Here is a 22,554-nt window from a genome sequence, read left to right as displayed (position 1 = left end):
GGCGCTGTTTTCGTTTTCTAATTAGCCATCCATCCATTCTGCTATTTCTTTATCTCATATCTATCTGTCTAATATCTATTGGGCAGCATGAGGACTACACCATAGCTGATGGTCAATGACCAAATAGGCAACACCCAAAGGGGATACCTGCAGTACCAATAGAGTAAATGTATAGTACAAATACTGGGTAATAACAATAAATAGTCCCATGGAGCTCAAGGCAACTATACTAAATAATCTATATACAAAAAGCCAGACTACTGCAACATAACTAAATGAAATAATTACTTTACTAATTCATAGAAACAATATATGACAATACATTAAAAATGTATCAGAAATCAGCACCAATAATCCTGGTGTACAAGGTCTCTGAGAGCAGCCAATTTATGCCTCCATGTAGTATTTAGACCAAATTTTAGCCTCCATATAGTTCGCAGGGTCCCTCTATGCTCTCATATAGTAAAAAGGCCACCATCTTTACCCTAACATAGTCGATTACCCCCCCTCCTTGTTCCTCCATATAGAAGATAGACCCACCCTGTGCACCCCCATATAGTAATTAGGCCCCTCTGTACCTTGTTGATGTTGTTGAAATTCAGCTTCTATGTGCATCCATATGGTGGTTAGGCTTTCTGTGGCCCAATATAGTTATTATTTCCCTCTGTTTCCATGTAGTAGTAGTTATGGCCCTCTGTGCCCTCATATAGAAATTAGACTCCCCTCTGTGCATCTATCTAGTATTTAGACCTCTCTATGCAGACATCCCCCCCAAAAGGTAGTATCCTCTATGTAGGCATCCCCTCCAGCACCATCTCATGTAGGTAATCCCCCTGGTATGTATTCCCATACAGCCACCCTCTTCCCCAGCAGTAATCTCCCTGGTAATCCTCCTGGTGGTTAGACACCATCACCACCACCACTGTGAGTAGACTGTACCTCCAAATTAGGTACCCCCTTTTTCAGTTAGCCAGCACATCCCATACCCCAATCCCCATAGATAACATCCTTCCCAGGAGTTAGCCCCACCCAACCACATAGGTCTCTTCCTAACTAAGGAAAAAAACAAACAAAAAAAAAGCCATACTTAACCTGCTGTGCGGTTGCAGTACTGTAGTCTTCTCATGTCAACTCTCTCCCTTCTCTGTGAGCGCACGAGTGACATCACTCATGTCCCGCAGCTCTAAGGGAGGGAACGGCCTCTTGTGGCCACAGCAGTGATTGGCAGGGTGGAGAGCCAGTGCTTTCCTTGCCTTGTCAATCACCCTGCTGCATTCAACTGTATGTTCTCCTCGCATACAAGCGTATACAGCTAAATGGTCAGACACAACATTCGGTAGCCGTGTGGGCCCCCCAGGAGCACTGGTACCTGGCCAGGGGCCACCTACAGCCAATTTGTTAAAGGACACCTCCCGCGGGACCCCCCCCCCAAAAAAAACACAGACACACACAGACACCATACTCACCATCCCTCCGGTGACGATCGCCACTCCATTCGGCCGCCGGCCGCCTCACCGTCACCGCCGTCCGCCGTCCAGCGATGTCTCTGATTTCCGGGTCCTGGGGATGGAAAAGGCTGCCAGTGCGCTTGCGCACCGGCAGCCTTTTCATTGGCTGGAGCGCATCACATGGCTTCCAGCAACCTCAGCCAATCAGGGCTGACGAAGCTGGAAGCCATGTGATGCGCTCCAGCCAATGAAAAGGCTGCTGGTGCGCATGTGCACCAGCAGCCTTTTCCGTCCCATTCACTCTGTATGAAGACGCCGAGGAGGAAGAAGACCCGGACCGCCCCCCGGCTCTGACGTCGTTGTCACCAGATGGCGCCCGGGAGAAGAGGACCGTGACGATCGTAATAGGTAATGTATATATTCTTTAACTTCCGGGCGGGGGGGGGGGTCGGGGGTCCGAAAGTGGGGGAAGGGGGCCAGACCGGGTATTTAACCACATTACAAAGTTATATAACTTTGTAATGTGTGTTAAATAAGTTAAAAAAAATTTTCGTGGGAGTTGTCCTTTAAGTCTGTCTGCAAAAGCAATAGCTTTTGCGGACAACATTAACTGGCCAAATCTTCAGTGGGCCCCCTGCCTGTGTGGGTCTATATATTGTGTTAAGATGGCAGACAATAATGGGAAGGAAACATCTGCTTTTGTAATGCTCGGGAACTGTGTGCACATTGTTGTTTTAGCAAATACAGGAGAAATAAGGTACCAGCTGTGCACGCTTCTCCATACAAATACCATGGGTCGGCCTAATCGCTTGTCGTGTTTTATTAGAACTGATTTACTTGGTACATTCTGCCTCCTGTTTGACACCAAGCTCAGTCAGACGCGATCTATTCTTGAAGCCTTTGTTAGCTTTCACCCTCATGGGCCTCGTCTTGTATTCTTCGCCAGTTATTTAGCAGAGTTCTGGTCCACCTGCTATGCCTGCTCCTTTACTTCCCCTATTTAATGTGGCAAGCCGCAAGCGGTTGCATGAGAGATCCTTTGTCTGTTTCTCCATCACGTGGACGGAGTGAGCTCTGATGGTAAGGAGGGAGGCGGGAGTGTCCAAACTAGTGATATACAGGGAATGATGCACCTGTAGCCACTGTGTCTTGTACCCTATTCACCAATGCACAGAGAGGAATTCTACCATTTTACCCTGTAAGATATGCAGCGGTAGGTGCAACTTGTGCATAGTCCTTAGGGGGTGAAACATGGCAGCAACCAAGTCACTCCTGCTCCATAACACAAGCCAGTGTGGAAGAGGACTGTACTAACTTGAAGGCAGGTAAGTTGCTGTTTGGGTTTACCCTTAAGAAGATGGCGTCCTGGGGTCATTTGCTTTAATCTTCTGTCTGTGCCCGATCACAACATCACAATAAATACCTGGATCAACCTCCTATCACATGAAATCTAGAGGCCATAACTTGTTATATATTTTTAGTCTCACTGCTCTTACAGTAAAGAATCCGCGTCTGTGCTGGTGGTAAAACCTTCTTTCCTCTAGATGTAGAGGATGCCCCCTTGTCATGGTTACAGACCTAGGAGTAAAAAGATCACTACAAAGATCTCTGTACTGTCCATTCATATATTTGTACATTGTGATCAGATCGCCCTTAAGATGTCTTTTTTCTAATTTAAATAACCCCAAGCGTGATAACCTGTCTTGGTCCTGTAACCCATCCATTCCCTTAATGACCTTTGTGGCCCTCCTCTGCACCTGCTCCAGTTCAGCTGTGTCCTTCTTATATACTGGTGCCCAAAACTGTACACAGTATTCCATGTGTGGTCTGACCAGTGATTTATAAAGAGGCAAAACTATGTTCTCATCTTAAGCATCTATACCTCTTTTGCTGCCTGGCACTAATCACTAAAGTTACCCCCAGGTCCTTTTCGGAAGCAGTGTTATCCAGTGTTTCATTATTTAGGACATAACTGTACTTATTATTTTTACGGCCCAAGTATATAACCTTACATTTATCCACATTAAACTTTATTTGCCATTTATCTGCCCAAGCCTTCAGCTTCTCCAAAACCCTTTGTAATCTATTCCTGCAGCAGAAATACATGTTATATTCCTGCAGCAGAACTACCCGTGGATGTGAAAGCGACATGTGAACATAGTCTTTGGGTGTGTGGCCGCCGCAGCTTTCCTGTTAATATGAATCCTCTTTAGGGTTTATTCACACCATGGTCATTGTTGCAACATGCAATGTGTGAATGAAGGTTTAGTGTTATGTAACATTATGGGAGCTTCCTATTGAGTTCTCAGTTTGCTGAGACGTTTCTATTGAGCCCTCGCTGAGAATTTCATAGCGATGCCACAAAATCCTACAAGTATAAAACAAGACTTCTCCCTCCCAGTGCAAAGACGGAGGACAAGGAGACAGAAGAACCCCAAGGAGTACAAGGTGACTGTGGAGGAAGGTTGAGCAGGACACTGCAGTGTCTTCAGCTCTTTACTTTCTACCCTAATAGTTTGTTCCCCATCCCATGGCTGCATAGCTGTTGCAAGACTACAACGCCCATGATGCCCTGACAGCCAAAAGTATCATGGGAGTTGTAGTCTTGCAATAGCTGTAGGTGGATGATCGGGATTTGTTCTTGCATTTGCAACAATCTTGTAAAATTTTCACTGATTTCAGAAAATTTTGCAAAATTTGTAGCATATTGCAAAAACTGCTTCTGTCACATAACTACAACCCCCACCATGCCCTGCCTTCTGACTTCCAGCATGCTGCAATTTATCCTATAGTCATATTTGCACAGGATGCATACTCTGCATTTTTTATCATATGCCATTGCCCCCTAACCCGCAGCTCCCTTTTAGCATGCTGGGAGTTGTAGTCTTGTAGTCATGAATCCATCAATACATCATAACCCCGTGCCCCTAGTTTACGTATGACGTCTGATCCTCAAGGTGTATTGGGAATGCAATGTCACTTAAAAGCTAAAGGGGTTAAATTGATGGGAAATGTACTGTATGCAGTTTCCATAGAGGCGTGGAGTCACACACCTCCTGAGACGGGAAGCCGGTTGGCTCTCCTAGAGAGGACGGGTTGGGGCCTGTCTTAAGTGGCTGGCCGAGAAGGGGAAGGCAGGGCTAGGAAGGTGGTGGATGTTCCCTGGCTGCTGAATAATCTCTTGTATGTGGATATTATATAATATATCCATGCGGGGTGGGACACTCTTGCAGCCATTGCTAGTTTGCATTGGCGACGTCCCAGCGTTAGAAGCTGAATGTCTGAGGAGTCATGTCTGAAGTTTGCAGGGTAGCTGCTCTCCCCGATCTGACATTATACAGGGCTCTGGAGATGGGAATATTGGATTACAAGTCATCACATCTATGGGTTGGCTCCATAAAATTCTGTATATTGTCATTTTTGGCCTCTGGAGTGTTAGTTGCAGATCATACTTTGTTAGAAGTGTGGTTGTCAGGTTACAGCAGGGGTGTCAAGCTCGAGTCCCTTCAGCTGTTCCAAACTACAATTCCCATCATATGGTCATACCTGAACAGCTAAAGCTTTGGCTGACATGATGAGAACTGGAGGGCCACAGTTTGACACCCCTGGATTACAGGGAGGTTGTCCTATCCCACAAATGGGATTACCCTAAGGGATTACGACCTCATCTGTGCATGTTATAGTGGTAAACACGGCCAGGGGTCGAGAGACCCCAACTGGCTAAAGCATCAAAGATCAATGTCAGTCCGAGTCAGTAGACCCATTGTGGGGCTGGAACTTGTGGACTTAACATGAACTCAAAAATGTGACCCTGTTATACTGGTGTGAAACCAGCCTCTGGGCAGGGACACAGCCGGCCTGGTAGTTGTGGAATTTTTGAACTCACTTTCTGTGTAGAAAATCCTAATTCTATGGCATTGGGTCTTGTGCTGGAAATGGAGCGGGAAGCTGCTTCTCCTAACGCATAGTTATATGCCGCAGTATACACATAGTAGTTATATGCATAGTTATATGCCGCAGTATACACATAGTAGTTATATGCAGCAGTATATACATAGTGGTTATATGCAGCAGTTTATACATAGTAGTTATATGCCTAGTTATATACCACAGTATATACATAGTAGTTATATACCACAGTATATACATAGTAGTTATATGCCGCAGTATACACATAGTAGCTTTATGCCGCAGTATACACATAGTAGTTATATGCAGCAGTATATACATAGTGGTTATATGCAGCAGTTTATACATAGTAGTTATATGCCTAGTTATATACCACAGTATATACATAGTAGTTATATACCACAGTATATACATAGTAGTTATATGCCGCAGTATACACATAGTAGCTATATGCCGCAGTATACACATAGTAGTTATATGCAGCAGTATATACAGCTGCAGCACATACATCACATGCGGCCCTATCCTAAAGCTGGTGTCACTCAAGTATAATATGATATGATTACTTTGGTTGAGATGGTACTTGACGTGATATGGACTCATAGATGTGTCTGTATGAAAGTGTCACTGTCGTTAATTTCTTTTGCAGAAATCAATAGTCCAGGCGATTTTAAGAAACTTTCTAATTGGGTTTATTAGGCAAATATGCCATTAGCTGCATTTAAAAAGACTTTTCTCAGCCCCCCCCCCCCCCCCCTCTCTCACCCACTGCTCATTACCGGGAAACCTCGACTCTTTTTCATCAGTCGGATCCTGTCTGTGCTATGGAGAGGGGAGGGGGGAGGAGGGAGACTAGTCGCCAGCAGAGAATAAATGATTACACAGTGGGGCCTGTGTGAAAGCCGTTGTTCAGAGGTCAGAGAGGTCAGTGCTGACTGTCAGAGGACATAGCCTGGTGATGTAGCTGTAAATTAACTCTTTGTTGTTCTTTTTTGGTGCCTCATCTCCCTCCAACCCTCCCCTCTCCATAAGAGAGCCATGAAGACAGGGGAGAGAGCTTCAAACTGCTTTTTCATGATAAAAATGCTTTTTTTGGCTAATAAACTCAATTACAAAGTTTCTTAAAATCGCCTGTACTACTGATTTCTGCAAAAAAAAAAAAAAAAATGTTAACAACTGTGACACTTTAAGATTGTGTGAAAATGGCCTAAAGGGTACCTCCGGCCTTTACATTTATCATCTAATAATGTGTTCCCCCCACTATTTCCATACAGCTCCTGCCTCCTTTGGGATCGGTGAGGGTCCAAGCAGTCTGCCTCCTCTAAGCCAATACTTATTCTGGGTTTTCTTTTATGAAGGTTCTTTATTACTGCTCATTATTATTATTATTTATTCGTAAAGCGCCCTTGATTCTAGAGCGTTATGCAAGCGATAGGGAGTGACAAACTGAACAGTACAAGATGAAAACATGAATATAACAAGAATAAGTAAATGGCAGCCTGGTACATAGGGGTAGAGGACCCTGCCCAGGAGGGCTTACAATCTACATATATTATACATTTATAGATCATATCATCTGGTTGGGATATTGAGGCAGTGGTGTTATAACAGGAAATCTGTTTACACGGCCATCACTTGGTTTATTGCGGTCTTTATCCCTGTTACTAATCTTGGATCCAGTCATTGTAAATCCCACACTTTAGCAGTCAGCGATATCCTTTCCTGTATTCCGGGCTGTGACTTCCAGAAACAGTACTAGAAATAGAGCGGGACAGATGTGGAATTTTCATTCTCCTTCCTCTAATTCCTTTTATCTGGAATCTGTTGCTATGACCTTCCCCACCGTGTCCTGACTGTCGCAGTGCGCCGTCACCAAGCATAACTGTGTGGCAGTACCATCAACATGTAACGTCATCCTGGGTTTTCCACTTCCCTCCCATGTTGGGACGGAAAGAACCTTGTTAGTGCCAGAGTCAGTAGTAAGGACTTCACCCCAGTATTGGTATCAGGTTGGAGTGGTTGTAGGCATGACCTTACATAGGTGTTAGGTGGATTGGGTGGAGAGTATATTGGATTAGTCCCCTTATATATAATGCAGCTTTCAATATAGCAAAGATGTTTGCCACAAATAGGAGACAATTTTGAATTAGGAATTAGGAATTGTGATGTTTTATGGGTATACACGTAGTGGAAGGTAGGGAGTCATATATATATATACAGTGAGTCCAAGAAGTATTTGATCCCTTGCTGATTTTCTTTGTTTGCCCACTAATAAAGACACTATCCTTCAGCACTTTTAATGGTAGATATATTCTAACATGGAGAGACAGAATATCAAGAAAAAAATCCAGAATATAATTTTAAAGAATATATTTTAATTAATTTGTATTTCAATGAGGAAAATAAGTATTTGATCCCTCTTGCCAAACACACTCAATACTTAGTGGCAAAGCCTTTGTTTGCAAGCACAGCGGTGAGATGTTTGTTGTAGTTAACCACAAGTTTAGCACACACACCAGGGGGAATTTTGGCCCACTCTTCTTTGCAGATTCTCTCTAAATCATGAAGGTTGGTGGGCTGTCGCTTGGCAACTCTGACCTTCAGCTCCCTCCATAGATTTTCGATCGGATTGAGGTCTGGCGACTGGCTGGGCCACTCCATGACCTTAATGTGATTTTTCTTGAGCCTTTGTTGCCTTTGCTGTATGTTTAGGGTCGTTATCATGTTGGAAGACCCAACCACGGCCCATTTTCAGAACCCTGGCAGAGGGGAGGAGGTTGTCCCTCAGGATTGTGCGGTACATGGCTCCATCAATCTTCCCAGTGATGCGGTGAAGTAGCCCTGTACCCTTGGCAGAGAAACACCCCCAAAACATTATGCTTCCACCTCCATGCTTGACGGTGGGCACAGTGTTCTTGGGGTCATAGGCAGCATTTTTCTTCCTCCACACATGGCGGGTGGAGTTGAGGCCAAAAAGTTCAATTTTGGTCTCATCTGACCACAAAACCTTCTCCCAATAACTTGGTTCATCTTTCAAATGATCATTGGCATATTTGAGGCGCGCCTCCACATGTGCTCTCTTCAGCAGGGGTACCTTTCAGGCACTGCAGGATGTGAATCCATTGTTGCGCAAAATGTTGCCAATTGTTTCCTTGCAAACTGTGGTCCCAGCTGCCTTCAGGTCATTTGCTAACTCCTGCCGAGTGGTTGCAGGACGATTTCTGACTGTTCTCAGCATCATTGCCACCCCACCAGGCGAAATCTTCTTTGGAGCACCGGGCCGAGGTCTGTTGATTGTCATGTTATACTCTTTAAACTTTCTGATAATTGCACCAATAGTTGTTACTTTCACATCCAACACCTTACTAATCTTTTTGTAGCCCATTCCAGCTTTGTGAAGGTCAACAATTCTGACTCTGAGGTCCTGTGACAGCTCTTTGGTTTTACCCATGTTGGAGACTTGAAATCTGTGTGATCTGTCTGATTCTGTGGACAGTTGTTTTTCACACAAGTGATTAGTGAGAACAGGTGGCTTCAGGTCAGGTAACAAGTTGATTGGGAGTGTCTAACTGGTCTGTAAAAGCCAGAACTGCTAATGAATACTAAGGGATCAAATACTTATTTCACTCCATGAAATACAAATCAATTAATATATATTCCTTAGATTTATTTTCTGGATTTTCTTTTTAATATTCTGTCTCTCCATGTAAGAATACATCTACCATTAAAAGTATAGAATGATCATGTCTTTATTAGTGGGCAAACAAAGAAAATCAGCAAGGGATCAAATACTTCTTGGACTCACTGTATATATATATATATATATATATATATATATATATATATATATATATATTCTCCTGTAGGCGTCTGTCACTAAAGCTGCCCATGTACATAGTATAAAAGTTGGCTAAAATGGTCAAGATTGACCATGTGGCTGACCATTGTTTGATGGCTGATGGCATATTGTGATATGTCATCTAAAGATGAGTGAGCCTTGAGTGCTCTCGGGTTCGAGCCTGAATCTCGGCATTTGATTACTAGAGACGAGCGAACCGGCCGAGGTTCGGGTTCGTATGAACCTGAACTCTCTGCTTCTGATCCCCGCTGTCTGCCCGCTCCGTGGAGAGGGTGGATACAGCCTGAGGACCGCCTAGAAAACTGGGATATAGCCTATGACTATGGCTGTAACCCAGTTTTCCAGGCGGTCCTCAAGGTTGTATCCACCCTCTCCACGGAGCGGGCAGACAGCGGGGATCAGAAGCTAAGAGTTCAGGTTCATACGAACCCGAACCTCGGCCGGTTCGCTCATCTCTATTGATTACCAGTGGCTGAAGAAGTTGGATGCAGCCCTAGCCTTAGTTGTATGCATCCAACAACTTCAGTCACTGGTGATCAAATGCCAAAAGTTTATGTTCAGACGAACCCAAGAGCACTCAAGATTCGCTCATCCCTAGACCTGGCCTATCATACAGGTTGTATCCATATTTTCCAGGCCTCTCTAGCGCTGCATCCGACTTCAGCCACCGGTAATAAAATGCCAAAAGTTTGGGTTTAGACCAGGGATGGGGAAGCTTCGGCCCTCCAGCTGTTGCAAAACTGCAATTCCCATCATGCCTGGACAGCCGAAGCTTTAGCTTCAGCTGTCCAGGCATGATGGGAATTGTAGTTTTGCAACAGCTGGAGGGCCGAAGGTTCCCCAACCCTGGTTTAGACAAACCCGAGAGCAATTGAAGTTTGCTCATCACTAGCCAGGTTGGATTATTTCTCCCCCTTGTTGGCTGAAGCTAAAACCTGGTCAGCTGTGATCATTTGCCACTTTGCACAAGCCCACTGTGGTGATCGACATTTTAAGCCCTCTCCCTGGTTGTCCGGTGTAGCCCAGTATGTTGATGGTCTGATGGAATTGATCCAACATACAATTCATTGGCCATATTCTGGACAATACTACTCTTATGTGCCCTTATCCTTCAAGGGGATGATTACCAATATAAGAAGCTGCTCTATTAGGAAGTGCCGCTTCCTCTTGGCTTGCCCTTACACAATTATTTCATATTAGGAAATCCTGCATTTTCCCCTAGGTTGTTGACAGTCCTGTATCTGTGGAGCCTGACTATTAAGCGGATTGTACATATGCAGTTTGGGCCATTGTTTGCAGATGAAAGACTAATGAAAGTGAGCAAGGCTGGATCATTGGTGTAGTATTATATTATAGGTGGACGACTTGCCACAGCACGACTGTGATCTGCTAGTTTAGTCTGGCACCTTGCTGATCGGTATCCTGGAGGATTAATTGACATTAAGCAAGGAGAGATGTGACTGCATGGTACAGGTTAGTTTTTGAGACAACATATAACACCTAGTGAGTATTCTGCATTGGTCCTACCATTTAGACTACTAGGACGCATGCAGGATACTTACTAAGCATTGTCTCAGAAACCACCCAATCTGCAGTTGCATTTCCTCACAACCAATGTCTGTTTAGACAGGAAAGTATGCCTGGAGGCAGGGCCATATCTGCTGTGAGGCGAGATGAGTGGCTTGCCTCAGGAGGCAGATTAGAGATTCATTGAGAGGTGGCATATTCTATAGGCTGACCATAAATCACCTTCTGCTACACACCATTCCCCTTGCCCATCTTGTTCTGTACTGTTGGCTTCATTGACCCCATGGCAGCTAGGCACAGATGCAGAGCAGTCAGAACTGGGAATGCAGTAATTATTTATTAGATGTACGACGATTACATTGAGGTATACAGTAGAACAGCAGACAAGCTAGTATTGGCCCTGCATGGATGGACTCTAGATAGATGGAGGGACACTTGTGATAATAACCAAGGAGGCGAGCCCCCTGGCCAAAGAGGCGAGTCTCCCTTAGGTTGCCACATATCTGAGCCCTCATCCTTTCTTTCATGTGTCTTCACAGCAGACGATCTAACCATTTGTTTTATTTTTTTGCAGGTTTTTAAAGACACTATAACTTGAACCTTACATTAGCAAAAGCTACATTATAGTGACATCACCCAATGGAAAAATCCCTTAATGTCTTAGAGGGCAGCGTCGCAGGGGAGTCCAGCCGTGATCTGCTACCGGAACCCACCTCCCGCCCCGCCTGGGGCAGTAAAGTGCAGTACATCCTCGCCCAGGTTGGCTTCTCTGTCGGTCTTGGAAATGTCTGGCGGTTTCCATATCTGTGTCACCAGAATGGGGGAGGTAAGACCTGCGGCTCTGGTTCTGTATTACATATCTCTGGTAAATGTTCTCAATCCTTCTTGGATGAGTAAAGCTGTAGCTTGTCGCCTTTTTGGTGACATATTTAATGTGGTCACACAAAGATCAGAGACAGACAGCTGCTAAGGCTAGGTTCACACTGCAGTCTGTTTTAAAGGATCCGTTTTTAAATGGTTATTTGTAACGTACACAAAAATGTGGTCAACCATGTTTTTGTGTACGGTAAAAAAAATGCATGTTTTTTTTGTTAGTTTTTATAATGGAAGTCAATACAAAAACTGTTCCAAACAAATTACACACAATTGCATCCGCATTTGCATCCGTTTTTTTCATAAAATGTATATGTTAAACAGACTGCAAAAACGCACTATGAAACCAGCCTAAGCCCCATGTCCACTACTTGTGTCATCTTCTGCTCTAGCTGTTACTAGAGTCAGATTTTCCCTGCCAACAGGCAGTGGACAGCAGGTTGCAAAGACGGGAGACCCCTAGTGGCCAAGACTTTTCTAGGTTAAGGAGTCATTTTTTGTAAATGAAGGGATTTAGACAATTATAAGGATTCATACTGACTATTAAATAGATGTAAGATGTTGGAAACAGGTTTTACATTAAAGGGGTACTCCGGCGCTAATAAAAAAAACAAAAACAAATCAATCATAAACATAGTTTTTACATTTACCATCCCTCGGGAGTCTTTCTGTTTGAATATGTTTGAATTTCCTGCTGTTTGCAGGTCCCTGAAGCTCCAGTTGGTGTCTTCATTTTTTTGTTTACTTCCTGGTTTGGGCTTTCCCATGATGCACTTTGTCTCCTGTGATGTCTACCTGACTCTGTAAAACTGTTAGATGGCTCACAGCTTGCTCAGCAAATCAGAGCTGAGCAACCTGAGTCATCTGACAAAGGGAGGCTGGCCTAACCCGGTTAGACCCGTCTCCCTCGATGATGTCATTGTCACAAAATGGCTTTCACAGAGCAACCTAAGGTCAACAGTCATTAGGTAAGAATGAGTTTACTTCACTTCCTGGTGGGAGGTTGAGGGGGGGAAACATAAGGAAGAGGGGCAGATAGGTGATTGAAGCATATTACAAAGTTATATAACTTTGTAATGTGATTCAATTACTTAGAAAAAGCTTTTATCTGGAGTATCCCTTTAAACCTGCCATACACAGTGAGCTAACTGTCAGCTGAATATTTGTTTGGTTGGCTGCTGTCTCCCCTCATTTCCTTACCAATATGTATGCTGTGTTCATCTAAGCTTATAAGCCTGAGTGTGATCTAGTAAGGAGTAAGTCACATGTGTGGATGTAACACGCATGTAAACATTTACATCTACGCTGCTTTATTGACTTACACTATCTAAAGTCTCCAACCTTCAATTATTTTACTCTCTGTTTCAGTGAGTAAATATGTATATATTATACCCTATTTAGTATATCAGTTCCGGGTTCACTACCGGTCACATACAAAAGGCTGGTGCACATTCTGCCTGGGCTTTATCCATCTGAATCCCATACAACAATTGTTCTGTAGGAAATATTTTCCTCGTTTTTAGAGGAGAAAAATCACCAGAAATGATGTCAAGAAAAAGTGCAGTGTCTAGAAAACAGGACTCCGACTCCTGAATTTTATCAGGACCGACTCTGACTCCTTCATAAATGACCAGTCAGATACCAGGGGAGTTATTTATCACACTGGCTCAGCAGCTTCTCCCTAATGTCCTACATGATCCTGGGGCGACTTCTGAGGGAATAAAGGGATACTGTATATAAAGCAGCTTCTCCTGTGTGTGCAGTGGATGCAGCCAGTCTCCAGCCTCCATGTCCTGAACTACTCACAACTAGACTAGATGGAGCAGGTGGTCTTTTCCTGCTGACAGTCTTTTATGTTTCTAACTAAATATTCACCATACACACAGAAACACTGCTAACAGTGCCAGATACCTGTAATATAGAGATATACAGGGGGTCACACATAGTGATATAGAGAGGGGTCACACATAGTGATATAGAGAGGGGTCTCACATAGTGATATAGAGAGGGGTCTCACATAGTGATATAGAGAGGGGTCACACATAGTGATATTGAGAGGGGTCACACATAGTGATATTGAGAGGGGTCACACATAGTGATAACACTACACTGAGGACAGAGGTTACTGCTACACTACTTATGTCTTCTCCTCCTCCTCTACATTACACAGGATATCTTTATATTACACTGCTGCTCATATACAGTCATCCAGCATCCAGGAAGAGAACAGCACAGATCTCCCCCACACAATGGACTCTTCCAGCTCAGAAACAAACTGCCAAATAGTGACCGACAACTTTTCTCAGACCATCCCTATTTAATAGGGCCAGTGTGCTATTACTGATATATTCCCCGACCACCCTTATCTAATAGGGCCAGTGTCCTATTACTGATATATTCCCTGACCACCCTTATGTAATAGGGCCAGTGTCCTATTACTGATATATTCCCCGACCACCCTTATCTAATAGGGCCAGTGTCCTATTACTGATATATTCCCCGACCACCCTTATCTAATAGGGCCAGTGTCCTATTACTAATATATTCCCGGACCACCCTTATGTAATAGGGCCAGTGTCCTATTACTGATATATTCCCGGACCACCCTTATGTAATAGGGCCAGTGTCCTATTAGAATCTTGCTCATAATATATATTCATGAGCAAAACTTGTAAAATTCATATCAAAATTAAATTCTACATTGTTTAAAGATTTTTTTTTAAAGCTTGAGTCTGAGTCGGTATGCTTTTTTTTTCGGCTCCGACTCCAGCCAAAACTAGCTCCGACTCCGACTCCACAGCCCTGGTAGAAAAATGACAGCATGCCCTTATGTGTGGCTTTCAGTATTTATTTTTTTTGTTTTGCATATTTTTTTTATTTTACACAATCCAAAACAAACCTAAACAATACCCCCCTATCCCAACCCCACAATCAATTTGGAACTTCATAAAGCAACAACTCCAATCTAAAATAACAATTACTCCTGTCTAATGTCAACCAGACATTCCTAGCCTTTGTACAAAATTTTTCATTTTCTCCGTGTGGTTAAACTTGCAGGGCGCCCCTCTATTATCTACACCCACCACCCTACCTCTACTTACTTTATACTCACTCAACCCCCAGGCTTTCAGTATAATTGTGTCACTGGACCTCTGATAATCCTCTTCACAATGATGGAACCTCTGATAATCCTCTTCACAATGATGGAACTTCACTGTTTTTCAGATGCCCAAAACCTTACATGACCATGGGCATTCGCTGTGTATGTACCTGGTCTTTAAAGATGCCTTCTAGAAAAAAACATCCCTAATAGATGCATAGACAAGTATAGCGGATTGCTATATTCCCTCATAAAGGGACAGACATAATTGTGTATAGGACATATTGTTGTATGACCAAGGCTAGCAGCTGAATGCAGCTTTGCAGGGGAGACCTCATGCCTTGTATGTTGGCCGCATTGTTGGCTATGTTTCCTGCCATCATTGTACACTTTTATCATCCAAGCATAGGTAAAATGCTGCCACCTAGTGGTCTATCTAAGTCTATGCAGTCTGTTTTACGTACTGGTGCTAAGGCAGGAAATTGTATATGTTGCCATTGTGCAATATAATCTTACTATCAGATATGTAATTTTTTAACTGGAGACATTCACATAGACCCTAGTCATTATTGGCCGGGAGTCTGTAGTTGTCAGTGGCCAGGGGTCTATGGTCCACAGTGCACACTAGGAAAATTATTAGAGGGCATCTGATGGCTTGATGTTTAGCTAGACCTATGTAAATGACAATAAGATGCCTAATATGTATTCTTTGTCTTGCAGGTGCCTTCTTGTTACTGTACTTTCTGTTACTTCTCATCATCGGCATCCCCCTATTCTTCTTAGAACTGGCTGCTGGGCAGAGTATTAGGCAGGGAAGCATTGGGGTCTGGAAGCACATCCACCCACGATTAGCTGGGATTGGCTTTGCTAGTTGTGTGGTAAGTCAGCCATAGAAATATCAGATACTAAATCTGGTCATAGACATCATTAGCATCATCATCATCCTCACTAATCCAGACATCAGTAGTTATGTCTATGGCACTTAAACATCATTTCTACAATGGCTTCTATAAGTCAGGAAGCATATAATTCATGGACCAACGTTTACTTCTTGGTCACAAATGGTAAACACTGTTATCCAATTGTTTCCTTCTCTAAATTTAAACATTACATGTGGGACACTGTTATATAAAATTATTTTTAACGGAGATTCTCTGTTATAATATACCATATATAGGTGTGTATCCAATTGCAAAAAAAAATCTGACTGACCTGGTAATTGTCTATGATCTGGCTCGTCTACCTTGTGCTAATTAGCTGTGATCGCCAGAGGATGCCACATCTGGCCCCTCGATAACATTGCAGCAGCCTCTGCTGGAGAAGTGTGGCATTGCAGGATAGGTGCTGGAATACATGTAATGGTATATACACAGTAGTATATATAGTTCTTAGTATTAATTGGGGCTGTATGCAGGTTATTGCTTGACCTCAACCATGGACTAATAATATGTAGATAAATATGCAGATGAATAAGATACCTTGTCTGTTCCTCCTTAGGTGTGTTCCTTTGTGGCACTTTACTATAATGTCATCATCGGGTGGAGTCTGTTTTACATGTTCAACTCCTTCCAGTACCCACTGCCATGGGAAAACTGCCCCACCCTGGTCAACCAGACACTAAAAGGTAAGTAGCATAAGAGGGTTCACCTAATCGTGCAACTTTTTATTAAAGGGCTTTTTTTTGGACTTAAATGAACGATGGCCGTATGGTGCTGTGTTGACACCCGACACCCACACCATTCATCTGTTTGTGACAGCCACAGTGCCTGCACACCACCATGAACAGGCCCAGAATCCATGCACCTTTCTGTGTGAGCTGGTGGTGCCGGGTTACTACAGTGAAGTGAATAGGAGCTTAGGTGGTAGCCTTGTGCGACCCACTACACAATGAAGGGTGCACCTTTCCATTCACTAGGTAATGTGGACACTGCGGGCAGCCCGGGCAGTTGACCAGTTGATGGTTTATTCTGAGGCCAGACAAGCCCTATAGGAACATAATAGCAGTTTAGCGTCTTCCCACCTATTAATTTCCCCTTTAAAGTCATTTTCTGGCTTATGTCATTTACCTCCGAGACAAGAAGTGGTGGTTGTAGGTCCTAATCATTAGGGGTGGTCGAAACCACACCCGCATGTGATGTCCAATAGCTGTACAGTGTTGTCCCAACATTGTGCAGCTATTGGTGATTGTGTACAGACATGGTTTTGCTTGCACGCAGTGATCAGAGCATACTCCTGCCCCCTCTCATCTCTAATACTTCCTAGGTGTGGGATAAGCAAAAGTATGTAAAGCAATTGGAAAAATAGGTTAATTCCAATTACTCCTTTGGAGAGACAGATCACATAAAAATTGTCTGATGATGCCCAGGTAAATAGCTTTTAGGGTAGCTTCACGCGTTACGGATTTGCAGCGCTTTTCACGTTGCGAGTTTGCAGAGAAATCCGCTGTGAATCCTGCTACTGTGATTTTAATGGGGTTACATACCCCCACAATTTTCATTCCGCTGCAAGTATGTAGACGCTGGCCCCTTTAACCCGCCACTGCCCGGGTACGTTACCTGCTCAGCTGATTGCACTGATTGGCTGAGTGGGACCGATGGAAGCCGGGAGCCTCAGATGCAGCTGCAATGCCGAGCAGGTAACACATGCTCTGGGCGGCAGCGGGTTAAAGGGGCCGGCATCTACATACTTGCAGCGGAATGAAAATTGTGAGGGTATGTAACCCCATTGAAAATAACAGTAGCAGGATTCACAGCGGATTTCTCTGCAAACTCGCAGCGTGAAATCTATTGCAAATCCGTTACGTGTGAAGCTACCCTAAAAGTACAAATGGTTAAAGGAAACAGCAGGTTAGAAGAATCGGGGCACTGAGGATGAAGGTACGTTTCTTACCTGTATACTCGGTGCAGTTTCTGTAATATTTTAATTAGCATTGTAATCAATATGCTAATGAGGCTTTTGGTGCACCAATCTGCCCCCAGCTGGCCCGCACCTCCTAATGATATCAGCAGAGCGGGTAATCCCGCCCCCCGTGCACCAAGGTGCCTTATTTGCATATGGATTACAAGAAAATTGCCTTCATCTTCAGCACCCTGTGCACTATAGGTGAGATATCAGCAGGTTAGATGCCTCTGAGTTTCCTTTTAAAGAAGTTTTACTATAAAATGACCATCTCCTTTAAGGAAATAAACTTCTCATTATCTATATTTGTATCCCTTATAGACGCAGAGTGCGTCAAGAGTTCACCCACTACATACTTCTGGTACAAGAAGGCTTTAGATGTCACCGACTCCATTGGGGCTTCCGAGATGAACGGGCCAATGACTGGATGCCTGGTCCTTGCCTGGGTTCTTGTGTGTGGAGGAATGATCAAAGGAATTAAGTCTTCTGGAAAAGTAAGACCATAGTGTGGTTATTCCCGTGTCCCCCAGAATGTCCACTGCCTGCTGTATCTTCCTTTGTCCCATAGAGGTAAATAGAGCAGCAGCAGATGGACATCTGTTTTCCCATCTTATACAGTTATGGCATATTAATAGGTAATGCTGTTAATATCATAAGTGGGGTCTGACCTTTGGACCCCCAAGTAATACCTCTTTTCTAACACAGCACCACTCACAATCATACAGAAAATGTGGCGGGCGCTACACACAATCTGGTTGGAAGTGCCTCAGTGAAAAGGCTGCTATATTACATCTATCCCTGCCGCCCCCATGTTCATACTATTGAGGAGTTACAGCAGTCCAGCTGGCCGCTGACCCTGATGTCATGTACCAGGATAAAGCTTTGTACATAAAGATAGCTTGTTAGGGTTAAACTAGTAAATCACATTGTGTACAGATTGTATTTGATAGCCAACCCCTGGGTCTTTTTGTACATCCAGTAGCTGCATGATTTTTGGGACTTTTTACTTGATGAGCCCAATCCGTGTACTACGGTATGTGCAATATTGATGACTGCATGAGGCATTTCACCCTCAACCTAATGTACAGCTCATTTGTATTTTCAGGTGATGTATTTCAGCTCAATTTTTCCCTACGTTGTCCTGTTCTGTTTTCTCATACGTGGACTTCTACTGGACGGTGCTCTGGATGGGATCCGAATCATGTTTACACCAAAGGTATAGTGCTGAGAATTAAAGGGGATGTCTGGGTTTTAACCCCTTCGCGTCCACAATACATTTATATATGTTCCTGATGCCGATGCCCTGTGCAGCAGTAGTGTATATAAACGTTCCTGCCTTCAGGGGCTTCAGATGTATGCAGGACCACTGCAGTGTGAGCGGTCCCATACACATCAATGTGTCCGTGGCCAGAGATAATGACAGGCAGCTGCCTGTCATTAACCCCTTAAACACTGCAATCTATAGCGATCGCAGCTTTTAAGGAAGTCAGTGACGGGTTAAGCATCTGTCACTGACCGGGACCTCCGTAGCCATATTTAAAAAAAAAAAATTAATAAAAAGCAATCAAAATTTTTCTTTTACACCAAAACTAGACATAGCGCAAGAAAATGGCACCCCAACCAGCCCTGTAGATGGAAAAATAAAAGCGCTATGGCTCTTAGAAGGCGGGGAGGAACATTGCATTAATTTGACCCGGACATCCGGGAAGCAATGACATCGGTCATTAAGAGGTTAAAAGCCCATTTCCATACACAGTCCTGACACAGTGGTGAAGTGAGAAGTATCCTTTAATGTATTTTTACTAAAAAAAAAAAATTGTATTTTCCTTTCAGCTGGAAATCTGGGGAGACATACAGGTTTGGCGACAGGCAGCTACCCAGGTTTTCTTTGCTTTAGGCCTCGGATTTGGAAGCGTGATCGCCTACTCCAGTTACAACGATCGCGGCAATAACTGCCACTTTGATGCCATTCTGGTGTCATTTATCAACTTCATGACCTCTATACTGGCAACACTGGTGGTTTTCGCTGTCCTGGGATTTCGTGCCAATGACATTGCAAAGCACTGCGTTATGGAGTAAGTCATCTATTTCTGATTCTGTATTTAGTAAAGCTGGAGGTATAGTTGTTCACAGTAATCATTTTACATCTCTATAGCCTGTGGATATATGTCATCTGGCAGCTTAGACTCTTGCCACCTAAGCATAAAGGTGTGCATACTTAATAGTTGTTCCTGCACTCATCTCAGAAAGGAAACAAATGCAGAGAAGAAGTGGGGTGCTAGGGAGGGGATGCCACAACATTGTGAGTCTTTTGGCTATTACATACAATAATTGCAATAACTGCAATATGGTACATGCCTCCTCTGCCATTGACATGAGATCAGTGCAAGATCTGACTCTGATTGTCTCCTAGATTGAGGGCACACAGAAGTAACAGTCTTGCGGTGACATGTTTTATTGCACACACCCTTTCATCACTCTTCTTTTTTAGAAACCTGGAGAAGATAAAGACTTTGGTTGAGGTAGGCACTTTGTCCCCTTCATTGCTGCACAACATGACCAATGAAGAGTACAGCGACTGGTACACAAGGGAGGATGCTGTGGTTAACCTGACACTGTATAATATTACGAATTGCCGGGCAGAAGATGAGATGAACAAGGTGTGAGAACTATTGGTGATACTTTCTCTGTATTGTTCCTACAAATTTTTGCCTGTCTGTAAAACTTTAACTCTTCTATCTTGCAGGGTGTGGAAGGGACAGGGTTGGCATTCATCGCCTTCACGGAAGCAATGACTCGTTTCCCTGCTTCCCCATTTTGGTCTTTATTATTTTTCCTCATGTTACTGAATTTGGGTCTCAGCACTATGTTCGGAACCATGCAAGGAATAATCACCCCGCTGCTCGACAACTTCACCTGTTTACGCAAGAGGAAAACCATATTCACAAGTGAGAAGAATATTTATGAATGTTGTTTATATTACACCAACATATTCTGCAGTGCTGTATGTAAATTGTCACCCTTCATCCAAACTTGTCCCCAGATTTTAAAGAGAACCTGGAAGTCCTAAAGGCCCTATTCCACCAACAGATCTGACGACAGATTATCTGCCAAAGATTTGAAGCCAAACCCAGGAGTGGATTTGAAAAGAGGAGAAATCCAGTCTTTCCTTTATGACCTGTTCTCTGTTTATAGTCTGTTCCCGGGTTTGGCTTCAAATCTTTGGCAGATAATCTGTCGTCAGATCTGTTGGTGGAATAGGGCCTTTAGGATGGTCCCCAGTGACCTTCCCCCACCTCAAAAGCTGTTTGGGTGCAGAGAGAGATCTATCCATTAAGGCTGGTGGTGCGGGGAGAAGTTTGCAGGGGTTGCCGCAATGACTTGTGATTTAGGCAGCATAAAAGTAATGTTGGGTTCCCCTTAAAGGCACACACATACATATGGGATGCCTGTTAACCTATCTATATGATGTTAGGGTGTGCAAGGAAACCTGTGTACACAGGGAAAACGCAAAGAACTTACAAATTCCGAGCAAAAGTTCAAAACCAGGATCCCAACGAGCCACCATGCTCCTCAGAATACTCACACCTGGCTGATTGTTTTTTGTTTGGGTCCTGTCATACAAGCATGTCTACCACCCTTCATGTAGCATCTTACAGGATGGGTGTTATACTTCTAAAGTTGTTGTTAATGGTGGATATGCTGTCCATGATTTCAATCATTATAGTGGTATGGTATACCTAGGACTGGGCGATCATCCATTATCATCCATAATGTTAAAAAAAAAAAAAATCTTACTTTTATTTTTACCCATATCGACCACTCCTAGGTAAACCTTAAGGTCTTTCCATAATATCATATTTGTTTGAGGTCCGCCCTCTATCGGTCTTGATAACTGAAGTGGGGAATTCCCCCTCACTTATTGCCATCATAAAGTGCAGGAAGTATCTTAGTAACAGCTTTTGCCTACACTGCAGCTACTTCATTTTAAGAATTAGTGGGGGTCCTGGGAGTCGGACAACCCTTGTTCAGTAAGTGATGTCATATGCCCTATATCCTTATTTCTACTTAGGTTCAACTTCTGACATAGAGACTAGAGATGAGCGAACCGGGTTTGGGTTCGAGTCTATCCGAACCCGAATGTTCGGTATTTGATTAGCGGGGGCGGCTGAACTTGGATAAAGCTCTAAGATTGTCTGGAAAACATGGATACAGCCAATGACTATATCCATGATTTCCACATAGCCTTAGGGCTTTATCCAAGTTCAGCAGCCACCGCTAATCAAATGCTGAAAGTTCGGGTTCGGATGAACTCGAGCATGCTCCAGGTTCGCTCATCTCTAATTGAGACCAACGTATCTCTAGCCCTGCATTAAAGGAGAAGTCCTGGGAAATACTTATAAAGTGTTTTTTTTCCCTGCACTCACTACTGCATCAAGGCTTCACTTCCTGGATAACATGGTGATGTCACTTCCTGGATAACATGGTGATGTCACTTCCTGGATAACATGGTGATGTCACGACCCGACTCCCAGAGCTGTGAGGGCTGTGGCTGCTGGAGAGGATGATGGCAGATGGATGCTCAGTGCCCCTCCAGTGCCCTGTGTCCCTCAGTGTCCCCCTGCCATCATCCTCTCCAGCAGCCAAAGCCCGCACAGCTCTGGGAATCGGCCCTTACTGCTGCCAGTTAAATGAAAAAAAATAAATAAATAATAAAAAAATAAAAAAAAAAAATATATATATATATATATATATATATATATATATATATATATATATACACATACATAGTTTTTCTATTTTTTATTATTATAATTTTTTATGTCTTTACTACAGAAATGTAAAAAAATATATAGAATTTTATTTAGCGGCAAAACCACACAGTTCTTTATGAAAAGAGGCCAAGTGATTTAGGTCATCAGTATTATACTGGTGAGGGT

General features: G+C 43.5%; 1 protein-coding gene across 5 annotated transcripts in view; it reads left to right on the top strand.

The window, feature by feature from the left end:
* LOC138770064 (sodium-dependent neutral amino acid transporter B(0)AT2-like) overlaps positions 1-22,554 on the top strand; it is a 67,724-nt gene that overhangs the window by 38,983 nt on the left and 6,187 nt on the right. For all 5 annotated transcript variants that reach the window (XM_069948964.1, XM_069948966.1, XM_069948962.1 and 2 more), the window contains exons 2-9: positions 11,318-11,569; positions 15,437-15,594; positions 16,214-16,340; positions 17,936-18,108; positions 18,720-18,830; positions 19,448-19,689; positions 20,106-20,274; positions 20,361-20,562. In XM_069948964.1, coding sequence (XP_069805065.1) covers positions 11,383-11,569; positions 15,437-15,594; positions 16,214-16,340; positions 17,936-18,108; positions 18,720-18,830; positions 19,448-19,689; positions 20,106-20,274; positions 20,361-20,562 — 1,369 coding nt within the window. In that variant the 5' untranslated portion in view covers positions 11,318-11,382. The remainder of the gene's footprint in view (positions 1-11,317; positions 11,570-15,436; positions 15,595-16,213; positions 16,341-17,935; positions 18,109-18,719; positions 18,831-19,447; positions 19,690-20,105; positions 20,275-20,360; positions 20,563-22,554) is intronic.

This window comes from Dendropsophus ebraccatus, chromosome 12 (genome assembly GCF_027789765.1).
Source record: "Dendropsophus ebraccatus isolate aDenEbr1 chromosome 12, aDenEbr1.pat, whole genome shotgun sequence".
In the NCBI taxonomy this organism is placed as follows: domain Eukaryota; kingdom Metazoa; phylum Chordata; class Amphibia; order Anura; family Hylidae; genus Dendropsophus; species Dendropsophus ebraccatus.
The sequence above is the reverse complement of the archived record's forward strand: the minus strand, read 5'-3'. Positions and strand labels throughout refer to the sequence as shown.